The sequence below is a fragment of the Myotis nattereri genome (assembly GCF_964212035.1).
Source record: "Myotis nattereri genome assembly, chromosome: 14".
Classification (NCBI taxonomy): domain Eukaryota; kingdom Metazoa; phylum Chordata; class Mammalia; order Chiroptera; family Vespertilionidae; genus Myotis; species Myotis nattereri.
The window spans coordinates 53,449,426-53,470,281 of NC_138089.1; the positions used below are offsets into that span (position 1 = coordinate 53,449,426).

Genomic DNA, 20,856 nt, shown 5'->3' on the forward strand with positions numbered 1-20,856 from the left:
AAAACAAGAAAATCTTTTTCAGTTAATTTTTAAGAGCCCAAACTTTGTTCACACTATAGCTTAAGACAAACAGGTGTGGGTATGTTGAAATCTCGGTTTAAGGTTCTAGTGCAGACGTTGGCTGTACTCTGTCCCGCGCAGCCTCGGAAAGCTGGCGGGCACGTCCGCGGGCTCCAGGCCTGTCGGCATCTCACCGTTATTGCTTTGGTTCTGTATCGGACACCAGAGTGTGCCCCAGAGCACGGAGTCTCCGTGTAACAAGGTCAGGACAGGAATTTAGATTTTTCAACAAGGAAATACAAGCATGTTTTCTCTGTCTAGGTTAAGTGCGGAACATCACATTTCTAAGTGCTCCATTTATATTAGGTTCCAAATATACATTTTAATTTAATCCTGATCATCCACACTAAAATTCTGAATGTAAAAGTGACACACGAGATTGACTTTTCGGCTGGAACAGAAAAGCAGTGTCTAGCAGCAGCATGCACAAGGACCATGCATTGTCACAGCGCCAGGCGAACGAAGGGAAGCGTAATAAATAACTGCCCGCTGGGAGGGTAAAACCGAGAGCAAACAGTGAAGGGAGCCGGTCTTCACTGCTCTGAGCAGGAAGCGTGCGAGTGGCCGGGCGGCCACTGTCAGATGACGTGGCAGCAGGTGGCCTGGCTGGAGGCGCACAGCAGCCCCTCCTTGGGGTTCCGCTGGATGTTCACAGAGATGGTCTTTTCGCACAGAGGTAGCTGGAGCACGTTGTTTTTCAGGTTCCTGCTCTGTATCCGTTCTAGCTCAGTGGTGCTGTCCGCCACGTGGTCGGAGAAGAACTTGAGGCTGCCCACCACGGGGGCCTGGCCCAGGCTGCCCGCGGAGCTGATGCACATCTTCCACGTGGACTTCTCCTGCACCTTGACACTGGAGAAGGACAGGCCGTGCTGCGGGTCAAGAATGTACTTGGTGCCCCCGCGGAGCTGCGAGCCCAGGCAGAGGCCCATGAGTTTGAGGCTCTGCACCAGCTCCCCGGCGCTGCGCGAGGCCAGCTGCGTGGAGTTGGCGGGGCCGGCGCAGCGGCGGGTGCTGCCCGAGGTGCCCCCTGGGGTGCCCCCTGAGCCGCCCGAGGGGCTGCCCCCGCCCGCGTTGTTCTCGCTGGGGCTGGCCTTGTCCGCCCCGCCGCTGCTGTTGCTGGGCTTGCTCTGGCCCCCGCCGTCGCCCTCGCTGCCCGGCGGCCCCTCGCTGCTGTCCCGGCGGTGCCAGGAGTAGGTGAAGCCGCTGTCTTTATCGAGCCGCCGGCGGCTCTCCGAGTCGTCGTCGCTGGTCTCCGAGCTGCTGCAGCTGGAGCCGCGGCCCTGGCTTTTCCTCCGGTGGTAGCGTTTGTGCACCGTCCCCGGGGAGGCGATGTTCATCTTTAACCTGCTCAGCTTGGGAGGCAGGTTCTCATCCATGTCGAACTCGTCGTCGGACTCCCCTTCCTCGAAGATCTGGTTCAGCACCGGGGCGCTCTTCCTCGAGGTCAGCCGGTTGGTCACCGAGGGCTTCCGGCGCAGGACCACTTGCGTGGAGAGGGACATGGGTTTCTTGTCCTCCTCATCCTCCTCCTCGTCTTCCTCCACCCGGAACAGACACTTCCGCCCACTGGCCGCGGGCTTCAAGCTCGCCGGCGGCACCGCGGACAATGCCGGCCCAGCCAACTCGGGGAGGTCGTCCTTCTTGGCCGTGTCACACAGGCCTTTGCTCCGGTGGCCATTGAGGACATTGTCGGCGGCCCGCGCAGGAGCCGGAGGGACGGTCGCGTGGGACAGGGGAGTGGCGGTGAGGTCGTCCTCCAGGTCCTGGGGCACGTCGATTTTGGTGGGCCACGACTGCCTGCGGAACAGATGGAAAGGACACGCCATGTCATCATATGCAGACTCTGCTGAAGGACATTAGACACAACTTACCGGGACAAAACCTGCACACTTACAAGAAAAGAAACAGCAGCCATGCAAGCTCATGCCACCCACTGACGGTCAGAAAGGACACCTGAAGGGCACGTTGTCCAGCTCCCCGGCTTTCCAGGGCGCCTCTCCTCTACAACAGTGTATGCCCCAAGAAAAGCATTTTTTAAAGCACACGGGAGTCACCACCACAGCAGAATCTGAACACCACACACTCTGTCCCTCTGGGTCTGAGATCACAGCCTGTGACGGTGTGTTGCTAAGAAGATTCACCTGAAATTCCCAGTCCTCCTTTTTGTAAAAGTCTGGTATTTACAAAAATAAATGGAAATAGCTGAATGGATTTAACATGAGAATGTTGGAGAGAAGAGTTGGTGAATGCTGGCATATATCATCTCCTCACCAATTAAAAAAATGCAACCAGCAAAATAGAAATACTTGCATTTTCAATGATCAGGAAGAGTACTGGATAGCAAAGTCCACTATGACGTAAACTCTGATTTTATCCCCCATCTGGGGTCACTCAACGAGAACCCGATTGGTAGCTAAAGAGAAAGACTTTGGAAAATGAGGTCTCTGGCTTGTTTTGAATGAACATCTTGGAATTCTCAGCTGTCCTCCCTGCCCAGGGACCAGCAGATGCCAGACACGTTTACAACAGCCACTTCCATACGACGACATCTTCATTTCACACCAGTTATGTTATCCTACAAATAACACCTAATTAAATCTATAGCTGGTAAAACTCCTGGCATTTACAGCCGACACCCCGCCCCCAACTCAGAGCCGGATCACGTTCCCTCGAGGGTGGAGGGCCATTTGCTATCGTCACTGCGTGGTAGTTTATGGAAGCCGAGTGTCCATGTGTTTGAGGCCAAGCAGTGTCTCTGGAAAAATCGTCTGTCCTCCACCAACACCACCATGCCCACTCCCGGTGAGCCTCGAGGTCCCAGAGCAGAGCCGCACACACTGTGCTTTCAGGCCGAGCAGCTACCAGAAGATCACCCCGAGACCATGGGGGAGCCCATGGCCGGGTACTGACTCGCCAGAGCAGCAGCCAGTCCATTCGAGAAGGATGGGGAGGGGCACAGCCTGATAAAAGCTCTTCTCTCCTCCCCTCCCCACCGCCGGAAAAAAGATGGGTGAAGGCTACAGCTGTAGTGGTCAGGCTGACCATAAGGCATCCTCAGCCACAGAGCCAAGTCAGGCCCAGGGTTTGGACATTGAAGTCACAGTGATGTAAAGAGAAGGCAAGGAAGCAGACACAGGAGGAAGACAGGCCTGCAGGGCGTCTCCACTCCAGAATCCCCAGGAGGGTAAAGGAAAGCTGTGGGAGGCTCTGATACTTCTTTATAGCTGCTATTGGCTTTGCCATTTCCAGAAGTAAAACCAATTTAAGTCAGTTACTGTTTGATCACTTTTAGATTGAGCTCTGTTCTGTCTCACTGAACAGACAACAGCTCACTCTCCGTGTCACTCTCCTGCTCTGTCTCCTGCCCGCAGTCCCCTGGCTCCCGGGCCCAGGCCTCTTCCAGGCCGACACCTGACAGCGTGCCTAGTTTCCATTACAGAAGAATGTGTGCAGGACACGGAGTTCCTACACTCAGCTTCCAGCTCAGACTTCTCACTCTTTTCTTCTTCGGCCACCAGGACTGCTTTCTTCTCTCTCTCCTGTCACTCCAACCCAAGCAACAGCCTAGCATGGCAAGTGACTGCAGGGAATTTAACCCCAATGGTTTTCCTCCTCTTTTTAAGTAAGTATATATTCACACACATATAATCATTCATTGTTGGATGTACGAGTAGAGAATTATTCAGAACTGGGAGTGTCCTTTGTTTTTTGAATCACTACAGATCAGGCGTTACTTTATCTGGATATGAATTCTAATAAATTTCCTAATGATGGTGTCAAAGGTAACCCTTCCTATGCTCTGGTTTTAAGCGGAAAGCTAGCATGGCAGGAGAACAGGAAACTGGGGGGGAGGATGGAGAGTTCAGGAAGGAGGGAGGAAAAGAGAGACAGGGTGGTGATAGTCCTACCAGAGGCAGCAACAGGGAGCCGGGCCGGACGCACCCCACAGGCCCTAGCTCATCAGGCCCTCACCGCACCCCAGGAGGCAGGCAGTGTGCTTCCTCCCCCTTCACAGGCCGACTCAGCAGCTGAGTCATAGGTTAAGTGACCTCCCCAGGTCATCAGCCAATAAATCAACTGGCTAATCTGACTGTCAAATCCCTGAAATCCTGAGACAACATCCCGGCCCAGAAATGCCCTGTTATTTTTAAAAGTTATTTCAAATAACTGAGGGAAAACTGGCCTTGTTCCTGGAATAAAAGAATAAAGAAATGAACTTATTAATACATGTCAGACCTCGAAGAGCTTAATGAAAATAAACTACCGACACGCTGGCTTGAGACCGTCTCCAAACCTGTTCCCGGCCAGGCCAGCAGCCCCAGCCCCGAGCCCAGGAGCCCATGGCATCCTTGGTGACGCAGGGTCCCCGCCCCCACGCGTGTGGAGAGCCCCCATCGCTGTTCACAATCTTGCCCCAGAGTTAGGAAGCATTAAGCAAGCAAACAAACAACGTTCACTATTTCAAAACGTTAACTTACTAAAATCAGTGAAGATTTTTTCTCACCTAAACTGGGCCTTGATGTTGCTGGGGCTGGCGGACCTGGTTTGGATTTCTTTCTCCTGCTTCTCCCGCAGGATCCGTTCGGCGAGCAGGAAGTACGTGGCCGTGATGTGGTTGTACCTGTTGGTCTCCAGGGCTCTGGAGAAACAGGGAGAGTGCAGAGACCTCAGTAGCAGATTTTTACAAGCAGAACTGATGCTTTTAAAGTGCAGTCCAAGCAAATGGATCCAATGCTCAGAGTCTTTAAAATTAAGAAAGATCACAAATAAGAAAAAAAACCTAGTATTTAGATTACTTCTGAAACTCTAAAAAAACTGCATAAAAATATTCAGTTAGTAAGAAAAATCCAAAATGCTGATGGCATGTGGGCTAGATGTCAGGTTTAGGTGCATAAAAGGAAATGAGGCTTCAAGAATGTACACATTATCCAAACTTTACTCTGTCGAAGTGTTTGTTTTCGTTGCGCTGGCTTACTTACTGCCATCAGAAGTGTGAAGTGGGTTCTGTGAATGTGTATGAAACACTACTACCAATCACAAAAATCAGGGAGTTTTTACTCTTACACTCTCCTGGCATTTATTGGAATTTTACATATTAATGCATTATCATTGATGTAACCGAGAGCCTGTCATTAGCATCTTCTTTGTCAATGATTTCACTCATCCATTTCAAAACTGATGCTCTGAGAACCGAGTGCAGCCACCAGGGCTGGGGGCTGCTGGGGGTGTTTGGCCCTCTGAGGCGGCCCTGCCTGCTCCCCTGCAGCTGGCCTTCCAGGCAACAGCAGGAGCAGGTGACAGGGGCCCACCAGGCCCAGAACTATGCAGCCAGGCTTTTCGGGAACTTCCTGTCGTTAGTGAAAATACATAATGAACACTAGGAAAGAAAAAACATGGGGATCACTTTTCACCACGTGTACCTGGGCCACAGCTTAACAGGGGCGGGCGGGCTGGCTGAGGACAGACTCCAAAGTAAGAGCCCACGAGAGCCAACACATTCGAGTCGCTGATGCAGGGTCACCCACAGAGGAGGGCTCACGCTGCTCACGCTGTGGGCGCAGGAAGACCGAGACCGCCTGGAAGGGCGGCTCAGGCATCCAGATCCCTGCTTCCCTCCGGCACATGCTCACTGGTGGACGGGCATATGGAACCTCCTGAACCATTTGATGAGCGCTCCTTCTGGGTTTGTAACTGAATTTACGTGCGTTAAATAGCTCTGTGACACCACGGCAGCTATTTATTTATTTAAGCTAAGAACATTAAGACAATTCAGGAGATAAAAATAGCCTTCTATCTACTCAAAAACGAACAGTCATTTTCTATGCACTACTAAAGTGCGTGTCCTTGGCAAGACAACTCTTTCCATTGTACCAGCTGTTCCAATGGGTTAAATAACGTTTGACTTTTCCTTTGTGGAAGTGTTTCACATTCTAAAGCTAGGACCTCCTATAGAAATGCACCAACGCTAAAGCAAAGCACATCTTTATATTATCCTCGATTCTAAACTGCTCAGGTTATTTGTAAAAGTTAGGTGATTTCTAAGCCCCTGAGGTTCTGAAGTCTCTCTGTGCTGTTCAAGACTTGGTTAATAACTGTGGGCTCCAGGCGGCGGCAGCAGGGGCTCTTCAGGGCCAGAGAGCAAGTATTTCAGATGTTGAGGGTCATGTAGTCTCTCAGATACGCTGCTGTAGCACATGCACCGTGGACAAAACATAAATGAACGGGCACGGCCGTGGTTCACTAACACTCTACTTACATAAATGCATGACTGGCCCCCACATGCCAACCCCTGACTTAGGGGACTTGAGATGCTGCCCCATTCTCCCTGCTCACTGTGGGAACCAGTGAGGGACATGGGAATGAAGAGAATACTGCTATGAGCAAGGCATATACTGGGATACAAAGCAGGCTGTACCCCAGGAGGAAGGGAGAAAGGCCACAGCGCTCAATGACACACCCCTTGGTCACTAGTACAAAAATAAGCAAAATACAACAAAACCTAAGAGCCAGGACCAGGGCAGGGAACTCCAGGGATAAATGGCATGACCCTGTCGGCTGGGTCTCTAGCCATCACACAGTGCCACAGGCCCTGGCAATACAGAGAGAGCCCGTTCCAAGCATCCGAACCCATGGCCCCTACAGGTGTGTGGTAACATACTCGACAATGGCATCTCGATCCGCTATGTCCCCGAGCACCATGCGCTGAATGATGCTGTTGTGCTCCTCCTCCGAGAGGTTCTTGTAGGACACCAGGGGGATGTTATACTTGGTGGCTGGCGAAGGGTCCACACCCTGAAGCCAAGGATGGTTTTCAATCTCTTCTAAAGAGGCCCTCCTCTTGGGATCTCTCTGTAGCATCCGGGTGATCAGGCTGGAAAGGGAAGTAAGGCCATTGTTCAAACAAAGGTAGTTCTTCGAAAAAGACTAATAAGATAATAAACCGCAGGCAAGATTGCACAAGACAAAAAATAAGAGAAGGCAACAGGTGGCAATATTAGAATGAAAAAGGGCAACACCCCCACTAATCTATAGACTTTAAAAATGTAATCAGAGGATATTATGAATATTTGAGACTAATAAATCTGAAAATGTAGATAAAATGAACCAGTTCCTGGCACTATCACTTCAGGGAGCACACCCTTGCCATTCCCTTCTCTCTCTCCTACCCCCAAGGCTCATATTCCCTAACCTCTAAGGGCCCCATAATATTTTTGCTATGGTCAATAAATTCTTGCTTGCTTTTCCATTAAAAAAAAAAAATGAATGAGTTTCCTGAAAAACACAACTTAGCAAAACTGACACAGGAGGAAGTAGAAAACTGAGTGGTCCTATGATTATTAAAGATAATTCCTCTTGGAGGGAGACACAGAGGCTTCTAAGTTATTAGAACCTTTCCATTTCTTAAGCTGGATAACAGGTACAGAGGTGTTCATTTTATTACAGACACATTTTAAACATTCTTGTTAACATATTTCAATATAAAAATAAGTTTTTGAGTAGAGGCTGTGGAGATACTTCTTGAATTACAAACATTTAACATGCACACAACATATATCCTGCTTCCTGGGGCAGAGAAGAATCATAGTAAAGGCATAAACATCGCCATCATCAACATTCATATCAGGTGCTTCCTATGTGCTGAGGGCTGAGCCAAGAACTTTTATAGACATTAATTTATTTCATTTTCACAATAACCCAAAAGGTGGGTTCTATTATTCTCACATCATTAGTAAAGGGAGAAGTTAGTATTTGAATCCAGAGAGTTTGAACACCTAAGTTCTTAATGATCCACCACATGGCCTAAGATGGGGCTCCGCCGGAGAAAGGATTCTTCAAACTCAGATTTCCTTCTATTTCCACCGCCCCCCCCCCCCCCCCGAGTTACAGTTGACATTCAATATTAGTTTCAGGGGTACAGCATAGTGACATTAGTTTCAGGGGTACAGCATAGTGACATTAGTTTCAGGGGTACAGCATAGTGATTAGACATTTCTATATCACAAAGAGAACCCCCAGAGGTCTACTTCCCATCTGGCAACACACATAGTTACCAGCTGAATCTATGTTACGATAGCAAAATCCTCTAAGTGGTAGCTATACTCTCAGCCAAGCTCATTTCAAAGCATCACCCACAACATCAATGAAATCCTGAACTTCCAACAGTTCCTTTATTCCACTATATTTCTTACTACACATATCCGAGTGCTGTATGGAACTTTAAATCCAAAACAATCAACTTGAGTGTATTTTTGGTTGGCTGCCCATAGTCACATGAACCAAAACAGAGCTCTTTAGTTAACTGGGGGGAGGGGTATGGGAATAAAATGATGAGACACACCATGTAAATCCTAGAATGGTGTGTTGATTGTCTATTTCAGAAATGCCCTAACTCTTCCCTGGAACTTAAAATAATCCCAGGTGGTCGTCCTCATTGCTGATGCAAACAGAGAAGAGTAATTCTCATGGGAATGTCTCATTTCAAGTAAAGTAACCCCCTCTTCTGGAGACTGAAATAGCACGTAATGAGCTTCTTGAAAACTGGCATATTTAAGCAATACAGTAATACACTCTGTATCTAATTAAATTTCAAATCATATTCTGGGGTTAACTCCCCAAAACACACTTATCAAGAGCAGAAATATTAAGTTCAAAAAAATAAAATAAACACACACTTTTTTGTACTTACTCTTTACACTCTTTAGACACATGGGATGGGACCGTGTATTTACAATCCATGATCATTGTCAATGTTTCACTGTCATTGGCCTCTTGAAAGGGTGGCTGCCCGCACACCAACATGAAAAGGATCACTCCCAGACTCCATATATCTACAAATCAAAGACATACTGCTAAATATTGTACTAGTCAGAAAACTAAAGACACTTCGTTAAAGGAGACTAACAATATTATTTTATTTTGAACAGTCAAAAGCACTTATATCTCAAAGTAAAAAGACTAGGGAAGAAAGGTTAAGCCCCAGTAAGATAGAGATGGCATCTGTTTTGTTCACTGTTTAATTCACTTAAGGCCCAAGCAAGTGCCAGGCACACGGTGAATGGTCAATAAATGTTGACTGAAGAGATGAATTAATTCATTTGTTAATGACAAGAACATCAACTGGAAAGTGTCTATCAAGGACCACCCACTGGTGGACAGGCACGGCTGTTTCCCCATCACAGTAACAGCAGAGGTAAAGCTCAGAGGGTAATACTGAGACACGGACAGGATTTTGCCTAAGGTCACAATTATCTCAGTTGTTCTTCACCTCGATCCTGGTGAGATAACCAGATCTTGCAACTCATGATCATTTTATAGATGAGAAAATTACAGCTTGGAGAGGAGAGAAATGTTCCTGGCTGTCAATGAGAGGACGAAGCTAGGACTAAAGGTGTAAGTCACCAGAAGCACACTTTTTGGCTTAAAAACGGCAGGAAGGACCTACTTAATACAGCCGTTAAAGCACTGGGAAACGTACAACTTCCTGTCACTGCAAATGTTCCCACAGAGGCCGGGCAACCACCTGTCCAATATCTGCATGCGGCACCCTGCAGATGCAAGGCTGGACAGTCACATCTGAGCGCCCTCTCACTCTAGCAATAGACTAACGCCGATAATCAAAAATAATCCCTTACTTCTTGTATGAAATAAAAAACAAAGCTGTCAATCAGATGGAAAAAGGTCTTCTTCAGATGAAAAAAAAAATCCATTTAGGAAGGGTATCATATAAATTCATTCATTCCAAAAACTAAAGTATGGACAGATTATATCAACATTCACGTAAGAGAGAAATTCAAGCAGCTTTCCGGACCACAAAGGCTTGGAGGAGGACGGAGGAGCAGGCCACCGGGTCTTTGTGACCACACCTGTTCACACGCGACTGCTCTCATTACAGCTTAAATGCCCCAAATAATGGAGGTTCCACGTTATTTTCCAAGAGAATTAAACCTTGTTAATAAAATATATTTTCCTTGGTCCAAACTAAACAAAGAGGGTAATAAAGGCACAAACACAAAAGTCACACACACACACACACACACACACTGTGGTTTTTAATATGTACATGAAATTTTCCTAAGGATGCTCCAATGAAAATTAGCGAAGTAGGTAGAAAACTCCACGAAAATGAAAACATTTATGCACATGAGAATGAAAGGGACCTAAGGATCTTTCAGTCCAAACCCGTGGCTCTGCAGTGTCCCTGAGCGGCCCACCTGGCACTGCCTGTTGGATCCATGAGTTATGGGTCCCCCTGCCCCAGGACAGTTCACTGGCTCAGCAACCATTCTACTCACTAAACGCGCATTTCTTTACCTTGACCTTGGACTCCAGAGGGCCATCCCCCTTCAAAGTAAGCATCCCGAGTACTGTGGCTAGTAGCACCTGCTCTTTAACCATCCAGTGAGGAGAACTGATCACCCCATTAGTACCTTATGAAGATTTTTAATGGAAATTTATATAGGTTGATGTTTAACTTAACCTTCTTTGTAGAATTGAACCTGCTGTTTTTGGTCACCTTGCCCCAACTCTCAAGCCACCACTGTGAGCAAGGCAATTACAATTATTGTCCCTTTAATGCATATGCCTTTCATTTAATAAGATATCAACTACCACCTAAACCCACCTTTTCCCCAATGCTCATTGCATGGGGGGATTTTTCAGCAAGTTTTTGTTTATAATATACACTTGACTATCTCTTCCCCAAAGAAGGAGGATTTTTAAATGGCTTACAAAAAAATGTGCATAAACATAAAAATTAGGATTAAAACAAAAATTTTCTTCTGTTGTTAATATTGATAATGTCTAATGCTACTTACTACTATACCCAAACCTAGCCGTGAATTTGTATTCTATTTGAGTTACAATATATCCGTATCATTCCAAAGACATCAAACACAATTCTATAAAAAACACAATTTCTATAAAATGAATTTGGTTCATTGTTTCTTCTACCACCTCCTACTTTCACTGTGGATCAAGTGGTTTGGATTTTACTTTGTCTCTGTGCTAAACTGGAGATGCTATCTGACAGTGCAATGACACAAAACCGATGTTTTCAAACCAAATATCGACTAATGATGCCCAAAGCCTTATTTGGTTAAACACAACTTTCTTTTCTGCTAAATATTAACCTCAGCAGCAACAGGCACGTCCAATTGTTTGGCAATGTTCTCTTCAAGACCATCTGCCCAAGCAAACGAGCACTGCTGATTAGGAAGTGACGCATGACCAGGAGTCACAAAATAAAACCAACATAAATATACACACTGTCTCCAGTGAGGGCTCAAACAATTTCTGAACATGGAAATGCTTCCGTTTGGGAAACTTAGAAATACAGTGCATGCACAGTGCAGCCCATGGTCCGGGGCAGCGCCTCTGGGGAACACGGCGTCACCAAGAGGGCAGTTTTGGAAGGCAAACGGCCCAGCCCTAGCTGGTTGGCTCAGTGGACAGAGCGCCGGCCTGCGGCCTGAAGGGTCCCGGGTTCCATTCTGGTCAAGGGCACATGCCCGGGTTTCGGGCCCGATCCCCAGTAGGAGATCTCTCATCACAGATCTCTCTCTCTCTCTCTCTCTCTCTCTCTTCCACCCTCCCTCCCTCCCTCCCTCTCTCTCTGCCTCTGAAATCAATAAAAAAATATTTTTTTAAAAATAAAAGAAGGCAAACGACCCTCTCACTGACAACACGAGTATTCAGGGGCCATTTATTCCATGTACTTATCCTCCAGACTTTTTCTCTTTGAATCATTTTATTTTTTCATCCTAAGGGCCAAAGGTACGGGAAAAGGTGTCACTAAACAAATGCAAAGTGGTATGGCTTTAACCAAGTCCCGGTCTTTAACATGGGAACAGTAACAGTGATCTACTTCCTCTTAGAGCTGCTGTGGGCCTGAAAAGGACTGAAATGGACTCCATGCGAAGTCCTCAGGGCAGAGCCCAGTGCACAGGAGGTAGGGAGGGCCCGGAGGCAGAGTGGGTTGCTGCTGCCCCGCTCCCATTCGAACGGGGCAGGCCCTGGTCCAGCACAGCGGACATGGAGGTACCCTAGCCCTGGCAGGGCTCCAATTCACTGTGAGAAACAGACAGTAGGGAACAGGAACAGAAAGCAGGTAAGCTCAAGAAGGCACAAAGCCAGCAGAGAGAAGAAAAACTCCTGGAGATAGGCGAGAGGAACAGGGGAGGTCTAGGAACACAGGTTAAAAAAAAGGGATGGCCAGGAGCTTGGGTCCCCAGGACCAGACATCAAGAAGGGCATCGGGACAGATTCTCTATCACACTCCCCCACAAATGGGGAGGGAGGCAGTGCTTTTCTTAATAAAAATTCATTTTAGTGGGTATTTTAAATGATCTTTTTTCATTTAAAAAAGTTTGCTAATGAAACTATAAACTCCCAAGGTACAGATCATAGCCTCAGCCTGAGATCCTAGGAGCACAGGGATCCACGGAGTCTGTCATTGGGGGGTTGGGGTGAGGGGAGAGAAAGCATGGAACAGGGACTTCACATTATTTTCATTTTTAAAAACGTTCAAAGAATTCTCTACTCAGAGTAAAGGTGCACAGGTTAACTAACACCAGTCAACCACCTGAAAAATCAAACTTTATGTTGATACTATTTGAAGCACATGTTTTGATTTCATACCTAGCTATAGACTCTTGGTTAATAAAAATGGAAAGAAGAAAATATCAATAAATAGAGTTCCTTGTGTGTGTGTGTGTGTGTGTGTGTGTGTGTATGTATATGTATATATATATATATATATATATATGTTTTTTTGTTTTTTTTTTATTTCAGAGGGGAAGGGAGAGGGAGGGAGAGATAGAAACATCAATGGTGAGAATCACTGATTGGCTGCCTCTTGCACATTCCCCACTGGGGATCGAGCCTGCAACCTGGTCACGTGCCCCAACAGGGAATCAAACAGTGACCTCCTGGTTCATAGGTCGACGCTTAACCACTAAGCCACACTGATCAGGCCCTTTGGTGTTGTGTTTTTTTAAAAAATCTTCCAAAAATAAAATATCTTCCAACTCATGGAACTGTAGAAAGGGGTGCAAGATAGCAAAGTCTGTGTTAGTATAAAGGGTGGAGTTGCTGGTCCCCCAACTGGCTTTCAAGCTGGAACTCAGAGCACAACCATGAGCACGGAGGTTGCCTCTGCCCAATCTCAGTAGGTCCCGTTACCGTCTGAATTCTGCTGTTTCTGGCGTTAGAGGTGGGGTTTCTATCACAGGGCTCGCTGCAAGCAGGCCGAGGAGATCAAAATGAAAACAAAATAAAGGAACAAGCTAATGATTAATTTAAGGACAAGCAATTGCCACGGGGGATTGGGTGGGGGGAATGTCATGACTACGGAGATTTTCTAAACATCATTTCTGAAGTGAATTTTCTAGACAGCAAAAATAAAAAATGGGCATTAGAGAGTAATAAAAACGGAAGGCCAGAAGTAAGTTCTAGGTGGAAACCTCTATTTCTGTCTCTTTTATCAGTGTAGCCATGAGTCATGGCAGAAGCAGTGGGAATAGAATGTTCTCAAACCACGACAGGGAAGCAGGGACCGGCACCTTTCACCACTTACAACCGGCAGGATTTAAGCAACCACTTCTCAGTTCCAACTGTGCTCACCAGCAACGGACACATGACCCGACGCTAACATAAAAGGCAATGCTTTCTTAGAACAGCAAGGACGGCTGCAGATGTTTGAGGATGAAACCTAGGAACCCCGGTTCTGGAATAATATTCACAAACCTAAGGCCTATGGCAGGGGTCCTCAAACTACGGCCAGCGGGCCACATGCAAATACAAATATTGTATTTGTTCCCGTTTTGATTTTTTTACTTCAATATAAGATATGTGCAGTGTGCATAGGAATTTGTTCATAGTTTTTTTTTAAACTATAGTCCGGCCCTGCAACAGTCTGAAGGACAGTGAACTGGCCCCCTGTTTAAAAAGTTTGAGGACCCCTGGCCTATGGTCTGCTGATGTGAATTCCTGACTACACAGTAAAAACTACTCATTTGCATTCACCATCACCTAGAGCTTTAGTGCCTAAGCATCCTTTCTGGACAAGATCACTGGCTGGTTCTAAGGGACATGACTAGAGACCATTCTGAAAGTAGATCATCTGAATGAACAGAGTAGGAACACAAGCAGAAGAGGAATGAAGAATTTGGAAAAGTCCATGTTTTAGGATGTCTCCGTTATTCCTGGTTTTATCAACATTCTAGTGAGAAGCAAGGTTTTATTACTTAACAAGGGGATTATTTCTTCTCTTAAAAAATAAAAATAAGGATGCGTCCCATTGTCCCATATTGACTTCAAAAAATGTCTTTCCCACATCAAACATCAATGCTGCCCAAACTAGCTTATCATCTCACCCAACCTGTTTGTCTCCTGTTGCTCCAGCCTGGTCAGTGCAACTCCACCCAATCAAACTCCTGGAGACATCCCGGACTCTCCATTCTGTGGGTTCTCTGACTTCCCCGTCAGGGAGGTCCCGCCAGGGCCTGTGCTTAGAACCCTCAGAGGCCCCGAGTGACCTGACGAGCTGGGCCACCTGGTGACTCAGCAGCACTACGAGCAGCTGTAGTTACAGGTGTTCTGTTCCCCTCCATCACTCAGAGCACCTCAAATGCCCAGTGTGTCCCCTGCAGGAGGTAGTCCTGCCCTACAGGGCACAGCCCCCAAAAGGCAGCTGAACTGGAGGCGGATGGTTCCTGTCCTTCAAATAGCAGCTGAGAGAAAGGAGAATATAAGTGTGGAGTGTGTGCACGTGGGGTGGGGGCGATCGGTGAAGACACTGCATTTCGTTTTAGCTGTTCAAGGCCTTGTGCAAACTTGTTTGACAAGTAAAAGAAAACAGGAAAAAGTTCAAGGAGTCAAAAGGTTATCAATCACGCACTGGGGGACTGCACAGGTTCACAAACCCAAACCAGAGAAGCAGAGACAACTGCCACTCAGCCCTTTCACAAGGAACGTCATGGCTCTGACCTTGGCCCCACTCGGGAAGTGACCTTGGTGGATGAAGAGGGAAAGATAAACCAGGCTGAGACAGATTGCGGTCTGATTTCTTTCAGCAGAGACGTGGGTTCGAATTCTACTTGGGCCATTTCGTTAGCTATGTATCCCCAGCCTGGTTTTTATGCATCTTACTTCTCTCCTCTGGAAAGTGCCACACCACCACTCCTCTGGTAACGTCAGAGGGGGGTCTGGCAAACAGTGGGACACGGATCGCTGAACAGCCTGCAAGGACTGATAAAAACAGTGACCTCTCAGTGCAGGAGACGGCCGGAGAAGCAAAAAGGAGTTTATACTTTTCATTCAAAATAGCCCTGTATTATTTGAATTATCTTATAAAAGCATTCGTTTACTCCTTGTAAAAAATTTTAAAAATTGACTGCGCTTGAGAGAATATTATGATGTGCACACACTTTAACTGAATAAGCACAAAGCTCTTTACAGGAACATGAAAGGCAGCAGGCCCGGACACGGCCCTCCTCACGAGATGGTGTGCTCAGCCTGTGCTCTGGGGCCACTGCCTCGGCTCCCTGCACGGATGCACAGACCACTCTCTCCACAGCATGAGTGGCTACAGCAGGAATTCTTTTGTCATTTTTAGCACAAATTACTAAAAACTCAAACATTAAACTCACTGATGTTTCATAAGAAACCCTGAATAGTTTTATAAAATGTGATGAAAGGAAAAGGGGGATGGTGGAGCCACAGAATCCCAGACACAGCTCAGTTTCCCGTGGGAGCATCAGCATCACAGTGTCTAGGCAGGGGTCTCGTCTCGGAAAGCCAGTGCCGCGGGCCTTCCCCCTCAAGTTCTAGTTCCCGCTTCGGCACAAACCTGAGGGTTCTCGACGGGAAGGGGACACTGAGCCAGAGCTCCGGACCCACTCGGGTCCATTCCCAGACAGTCAGTCTGGACGCTCTGGCTGTCTCGGAATTCCCACCTAGCCAGAACAACCCCGCGAGCTATTTCTAAATACTGGGGTGAAGCAACAGTGACAACGTTGCACCTTCCAAAATCTGGCCTTTTAAAAACACCTGGTGAGGCCCAGGGGCGTGGCTCAGGGGCTGAGCATCGACCTATGAACCAGGAGGTCACGGTTCGATTCCCGGTCAGGGCACATGCCCGGGTTGCAAGCTTGATCCCCAGTAGGGGGCATGCAGGAGACAGGCAATTGTTTACTCTGATTGTTGATGTTTCTAGCTCTCTCCCCATCTCTGAAATCAATAAAAACATATTAAAGAAAGAAAAACAACCACCTGGTGAGAAAGGGCATCATGTGGTCCATAGCATACCTGTGAAACCACGCCTGAGTCTCTCTAAAGAGGGAATCACAGCTTTCGTCAGACTCAGTGAGTCTAGAACTCCCTAAATGCACACACAGAAGGCAAGGAAAGGCATTAGGATGTGAGCAGAGACCAAGAGGAGCATGGCGGGGACCATCCTTAGACTCTAAAGAAGTTTAGAAGAACGTACATCTTCACTTCTTTTTGTTGGTCTGTTTTCTAAATATGGAACACTTCACCAATTTACGTGTCACCCTTGTGCAGGGGCCATGCTAATCTTCTCTGTATAGTTCCAATTTTTAGTATATGTGCTGCCGAAGCGAGCACCATTTTCATTTCTTTAGTTTGTAATATTGATTCAGTTACACAAACACTGAGAGTTTGTCCTGTTTGCCAGGTGATGAGGACGGGGCACAGATAAGATATAAACACACAGTTCCCTCTCAAGGACCCTACTATTGAGCAAGAGGGACAGGGAGCCATCTGGAGTGTGCAAGACTTGGCATCCCCCCATCCAATTCCAAAGGGAAGAGGCAATCGGGGCCTGTGCCCTCTGCATTTCATCACCCTCTTTTTTTAGCCACCCGCAACCCCTCTATTCTTTTTATCCAACCAGTGTGCCCACCCTGTGCCTGGGGCGTCCCATGCACCAGGGTTCCGCGCTTCCATAGAGTCTCGCTCCACACTCTTGTTTTCCTTCTTAGCAGACACCACCATACATCCTGATGTCCTCCTGAGGCTCCAAGTTTATATAACTCTTAAATTTAAATAAAAAAATGTAAACTATTAAATTAGACACTGTTTTGGACTGTACATCACATCACTATAAGGCTAAGAAATCAAGGTAAATTAGGTAAGACAAAGTGAGTGACATAGAAAATGGGTTCCATAGAACGATGGCAATCAGAGAAGTAAAAACAGTGATGGACACGCCTGGGAGTCCCAGCTGTAATGAGCACTGGTGCATCTCTGCTGCTGAGCGGGCTCAGCTCTGTGGCACCTGTTCTACTTCTGCTCTCCACCTCACCTTCTCCACCGAAGTCATCCTCAACCTGTGAGGATCTGATTGACAGGAGCCCCCGCCCTTGAAAGAACTAAACCCAAGAAGCGACTCTTCATGATAATGTTATTGTTTCTCAAGAAGCCACTTCCTGACATGAGCAGACAGGGTTTCCCTAGGAACTGTCACTACCTGGTCCCATCAGGGCCTCCCGGAGCGAGCACAGAGTGAGGAAGCACAGCACCCATGTAAGTACACACGTGTTCTGCAGCAATTCTTAAAAACATGACAGTAACTCCACCTGGCCACTTGGAGTTGAGTCTGCGCAGCGATGTGTATTCTTTTTTTTTTTTTTGTATTTTTTTTTTTATTTTATTGATTTTTTACAGAGAAGAAGGGAGAGAGATAGAGAGCTAGAAACATCGACGAGAGAGAATCATCAATCAGCTGCCTCCTGCACACTCCCCACTGGGGATATGCCCGCAACCCAGGTACATGCCCTTGACCGGAACCGAACCCGGGACCTCCCAGTCCACAGGCCCACGCTCTATCCAATGAGCCAAACCGGTTTCGGCGATGTGTATTCTTTTTGTTGTGGTTAATCCTCACCCAAGGATATTTTCCCATTGGTTTTTAGAGAGAGTGGAAGGGAGGGAGGAGGGGAAGAGAGAGATCATCAACGTGGGAAAGACACATCAATTGGTTGTCTCCCACGCGATCCCCAACCAGGACCAGGGATCAAGTCTGCAACCGAAGTCTGTGCACATGATGGGAATCGAACCCTCGACCCTTCAGTCCACAGGCCAACGCTCTACCCACTGAGCCAACCCGGCTAGGGTGCGATGTGTATTCTAACAGGATTCCAAATGTATTGCGTTAAAGTTTGTTCTAACTACTGATTTTCCGTTCTATAAACTAGACTTTCTTCAACAGGTTTATGTTTCTTCTCCCCCACCCCCCACACCCTCAGAAACAAAAAAGAAAAACTTTAAAAAATACCCAAGCCGATTTGATGTTTTCACCTGGCTAAGGGTTCCTTCTCCTGTGCTACATTCTGAGGTGAAAGCATGTGGCTTCAGTTTCTACGTGGATTCCTGTATTAAAACAGTGGCTATTTGGGCGATTTGAAAAGCTCTTCTGAAGTTCCAAGAAACTAACCAGTTATCAAATAAATACCAAGACTTTTGTTTTATTTTATCTAACATTTAACACACACTCAGAAACGTGCCTACGTTAGAAGCTAACCTACTCCCTAAATACAAACAACCTGACATTCGGAAAGTTAAATACAACTACAACCGTGGGGCAGAAAAACACAGGAGCAAAGGTCTCGGGCCTGCCCTGCCTCCCAGTTTCCCACGGCAGCCAACATTTCAGAAATTCTCCCGAGGACAGATTCCCAAGGAGGAGAAAGCACCTCGGAAGGAAGGGAGAAGGCCGCGATCCTTGCAGGCTCTGGGACTGCAGCCACAGCACCAAGGAAACGTGTCATTCTGCGATCCCTCCAAGGGGAGGTGCTGAGCAGCACCGCTCATCACTGAGGCTGCGCTTGCCTCTGCCATTAGCTAGTACTTTACAGGCACTAGCATTCATCTAACCCCATAACAACCCTAAGACGGGCACTACTGTTACCCCGATTTCACCAGGGGAAGCAAGACCAGAGGAATGAGTCAGGTGAGGCAGGAGAAAGGCAGTGGTGGGGCCCTCCACCTACAGAGCAGATGGTGAGGCCGCCAGGAAGTGGTATGGGGGCCAGGGGAGGGGAGGTGGAGGACCTGAGGCAGGCTTGAGTGTGGATTGTGGCTAACAGCAAGGAGGCTGAGCGGCTGGAGCTGAGCAGGCAGCTGGGAGACAGTGGGAGGGATTAGTCAGGGAAGAGCCGGGAAGCCAACTCTGAGGGCCATGCTGGGCACCGAGCAGGGGGTGGGGGTGGGGGGCGCCTCTCGTTTTGGTTGCGAATGAAATGGGAGGTCTTGAAAGTGTTCTGAACAGAGGGGTGACGTGAACAGACTGAATGAAAGGGCAGATGAAAAGGAACTGATGAGCACAGCTTTCTTTCGGCATGAAAAACAACTACACATGCTTGTGCACTTTTTGAAGCTAGATGTTAAATTTCCGTCCTTAACACTTATTCTTTAAAGAACAGTAGAATTAGAATATTGGACTATTTTTCCACTAGTAACTAAAACTACGGGAATCTAGGGTTCAAGTCAACGGTAGGTAGGCTGGATCACGCTGGAAGCCAGGGAAGCCCCTGGGTGTGGCCATACCAGATGATCCGAATCAGAATCTTCAGGGGTGGGGCCCAGGCAAGGGGGGGTGTTTTGTTTTCATCTCCCCTAGTGAAATCGATGGGTGGTGAGCTGAGAACTTACCACACCGCTAGTACAGTGGAGTAAATTATCCTTTTCAAAGGGGCATCCACCTCTATTTCATTTGACCTGGGCTTGTAACAGGGAGAGCAATAAGCAGCAGAACTAAACATGCAGTAGGGAAAACATCAAAACTCATAAATCACCCTGACTGGTTTGGCTCAGTGGATAGAGCGTCGGCCTGCAGACTGAAAGGTTCCAGGTTCGATTCTGGTCAAGGGCATGTACCTCGGTTGCGGGCACATCCCCAATGGGAGCTGTGCAGGAGGCAGCGGATCGATGTTTCTCTCTCATTGATGTTTCTAACTCTCTATCCTTCTCCCTTCCTCTCTGTAAAAAATCAATAAAATATATTTAAAAAACAAAAACAAACCTCGTAAACCATTTCTACCACCTTTTCCAGGCCAATCACTGAAGAATCAATGATTGAGTTAGCCTGAAATAACCATCCTTATGGTACCTGTAGATTACTCCACCCGTAACATTTCATGCTCAAGAATCTTTATTACTCACACTAAATTCAACAGCAGCTTAATTATAAAACCCAGGGCACAGAAGCTTGCCTACCTGCTTCCCAAATACAATCATACAACATTCACATTACAAGCCCGCACATTGTGAATGCAGAACTAACACTGAATAAATAAAGTGCTTTTATTTACAGAGAGTTCGTGCCAGATCAATGAACTCTGATTTCAGAAATGAATGTCACTTCTCACAGACATGTGCAACTTCAGAAAGCTTAGGAGAGGATTTTTGTTTATGCTCGTGGCTTTATATGACTCACGACGATGTTATACTTGGTAAAAGGCATCTTTCAGAGTAAGTGACACTGCACTTGGTGGCTGGGTTTGGAGTGTGTGTGGCACATTTTTAAGGACATGCTTTTCATAACCGATGCTAGCATAGCGACTTTCATTCCCAGTTCTTGACAACTGAATGCCATGTGTGTGACTGTGCGGGACCCAGGTGGCCATGCAGCTTCCGCTGGGCAGGGACAATGCAAGCTTTACGTTTACTTTAAAATGAAACAAACAAGGGACTATGTTAAATTTAACAGACCAACTTCCTTCCCTATGCGGAGGAGAGGCACAAATCTTCCCTCAAAACATATGATCCCAATCTTCA

At 47.1% G+C, this 20,856-nt stretch overlaps 1 protein-coding gene across 1 annotated transcript in view; it reads right to left on the minus strand.

Moving 5' to 3' along the window:
- Positions 1-370: 370 nt before the first annotated feature.
- Positions 371-20,856, minus strand: part of SNRK (SNF related kinase) — a gene marked incomplete at its 5' end in the record, with an annotated part of 38,479 nt that continues 17,993 nt past the window's right edge. Inside the window, 4 exons of the mRNA XM_081106524.1 lie at positions 371-1,857; positions 4,565-4,699; positions 6,719-6,931; positions 8,747-8,888. Coding sequence (XP_080962650.1) covers positions 639-1,857; positions 4,565-4,699; positions 6,719-6,931; positions 8,747-8,888 — 1,709 coding nt within the window. The 3' untranslated portion in view covers positions 371-638. The remainder of the gene's footprint in view (positions 1,858-4,564; positions 4,700-6,718; positions 6,932-8,746; positions 8,889-20,856) is intronic.